This window comes from Ixodes scapularis, unplaced genomic scaffold (genome assembly GCF_016920785.2).
Source record: "Ixodes scapularis isolate PalLabHiFi unplaced genomic scaffold, ASM1692078v2 ptg001063l_1___fragment_4___debris__unscaffolded, whole genome shotgun sequence".
In the NCBI taxonomy this organism is placed as follows: domain Eukaryota; kingdom Metazoa; phylum Arthropoda; class Arachnida; order Ixodida; family Ixodidae; genus Ixodes; species Ixodes scapularis.
This window is the reverse complement of record NW_024610093.1, coordinates 51871-54220: the sequence shown is the minus strand read 5'-3', so window position 1 is coordinate 54220 and position 2350 is coordinate 51871. Positions and strand designations below refer to the sequence as shown.

Genomic DNA, 2350 nt, shown 5'->3' with positions numbered 1-2350 from the left:
ATTGCATAAGTGATGGTAGTTGCGTTAGCTGGGACTGTTCTACAGCGTGCTGGTTTCCTTCGCCAGCCGCGTTTACAGCCACATCTTCCGGGTGACGCTGTTCTTTCTTCCGAACGACATTTCTGTTGAAAGTTAGCACAAGATCTTCTGGAATCAGCCGAAGTACAAGGGGGCAAAGGAGAGTCGAATAAGAATCTTCGTTAACCAATAGAGACTTGAGTCCTCTTATATGCGCTTGGAGTTCATCGTGTAGTCGTCGTAGTCCTCGGACGTCTTGCGAGGTTCGAACTGGCTGCCGTTCTGCTAGTTTTATCATGTGTTCATCTACTAGCAGCGCCTCGTCGCCGTAACGGGACGTTATGATCTCCCGCGCATCTTTATAACAGCTGGCCGTTGGTGGCTATCCGGCAATCGCTGCAGCAGACTCTCCCGACAACGCCGATCTGAGGTAGTGGAACTTCTCGGCTGATGACAGTTCTGGGTTACCATGGATGACCTGCTCGAATTGCTCCCAGAAGGGCTGCCATTGTTGACGTTGTCCGTTGAATTTCAAGAGTTCAAGCTTTGGTAGCTTGACCTTGACTGACAAAGTGGGACTGCGGTGGTTTGTTGCGATTTCTTGACCGCTTGTACTCGCTCTTTCGTGTAGGGTCCGCACCTTGAAGGTCAGTCTTGCCGAGTAGGTGACGATACGATCGCTGCACTCGGCGATCCGAGCATACTCTTGTTCGATGGCACTTGCTGCCAACAATGGTTCGAGGGCAGAGTCCGTTTCGGTAAGCTGACCATGTAGCGCGTTGAGACGAGTCAGTAAGACGTTGAGCTCGTCCTCAATCAGCAGTTCGGTTTGGGTAGCTGTATCGATTTCCGTCAGCAGCTTTGTTACCTGTGAACGCAGGGCTTTTCGCTTCTGTTTCAGCCTATCCATGGCAGCGTCGTTATGGTCCCTTGCGTTCTCGAGCTGGATGGTGTCTTGTCCTGTAGCCTCGTTCCATCAACGCTTGTGACACCTTCTCATCTGGCCCATCGTACAGTCCTGATCCCGGGTTTCGGCACCAAAATGCCGAAATCATTGAGCCGAAGCGCTGATGACTACAAGAAAAAAACACTACTTTAATCACCGGTAACTGCGTTACTCACACTTCCCAGTTCCGAACGAAAATCACCGATAGAAATGCAGCTCGCGCTCGGGCCCAGCCCCGAACCTCCTCGTCTTCTTCCCGCTCCGCTGAAAGGTTTCTTCACACGAGTTGCAAACGTTAAGAACACGTGGCGTGCCAAAGCGCCAGTTTTTTATTAAAAAAAACTGTCAAACGTTCAGCACAGCTTTCGTCGTGGTGTATCCACTGTTTAGCTGCTACTGTGTGCTTCTTATGACTGCACTTACTTTCAGTAAGAAGTAAGTTATCGACGCAGAATTCTTTGACTTCGCCAAAACAGTATTAAATAGTTGGAAATTAAATTATACAGAAGCTTTAAGCGATTAGGATTTTCATCAACTCTGCAGATTTCATTATACTTTTTATTTAGAGAACTGTGCTCATTACATTTAAATTCAAAATCAGTCCCCCGTCCCTCTTACAGTCTTGCAGAGAGTGCCTCAAAAGTCAAATTGGGAATAAAGTTTTTTTTTTTTTATGTAATAACAAAGTTACAAGGAGTTGTGGTCCCGAAATTAGTCCTAAACATTTTGTGGCCTCGTGAAACCCTGGCTGACGTTACTAGAGTGAATGATAAACTAAAGCATCAAAAGCTGGTGTCGGAACTGGGAAATATCTCTGAGCATTGACCTGCCCTCTCGTCTTCAAGTAGGTATTGAGAACGCTGTTTTGAAGTATTCTTAGTTTTGCGTAGTGGTGGTAAATAAATGCCTCCCGCAGCTGCATATGTAAAAGCTACCATCACTGAAAACTTTAACTGATATTAACACACACATAACGTTTGTTATAATGCTTTTAGTGCTTTTTAGTGAATTTGACGTAAGGTTCCCAGACCCCAATGTGGGTGAAGCTCGCGGCTCACTGGCCTTTGTGAGGACTGGCCTAGTAAGCGCAGCCGATCTAATGAACTTCCATATTTCCACAAACATAGCTAAGCTCCCAAAATCCACACTAGAGTACAGCTATGTTAATTTGCAACCTGTACAAAGGAACAAATAACGCAGCAAAAATAATTTGTTTGCTAGGCCTATAAATGTTTCACGCAGGGAGCTCAGAAACAAAAGGTTGAATGATTTGGTTGGCATGATATATTACGGCTTCACACAACAAACTCACTATCTTGTGATAATTTTATTGTTGAGAGAGAACACTAGTTCTCACAACGTAAATTGACCAGGGAGTTTCGCACA

The 2350-nt window shown here is 45.7% G+C and overlaps 1 protein-coding gene across 1 annotated transcript; it reads right to left on the bottom strand.

The window, feature by feature from the left end:
* Window positions 1-400: 400 nt before the first annotated feature.
* Window positions 401-928, bottom strand: LOC120840017. Its single transcript, XM_040210441.1, has one exon. The coding sequence runs from the start codon at window positions 926-928 to the stop codon at window positions 401-403; it is 528 nt and encodes a 175-aa protein (XP_040066375.1).
* Window positions 929-2350: the final 1422 nt, after the last annotated feature.

Coding starts and splice junctions, on each gene's coding strand:
- LOC120840017 (XM_040210441.1), bottom strand. CDS start 928: ATGGATAGGCTGAAACAGAAGCGAAAAGCCCTGCGTTCACAGGTAACA.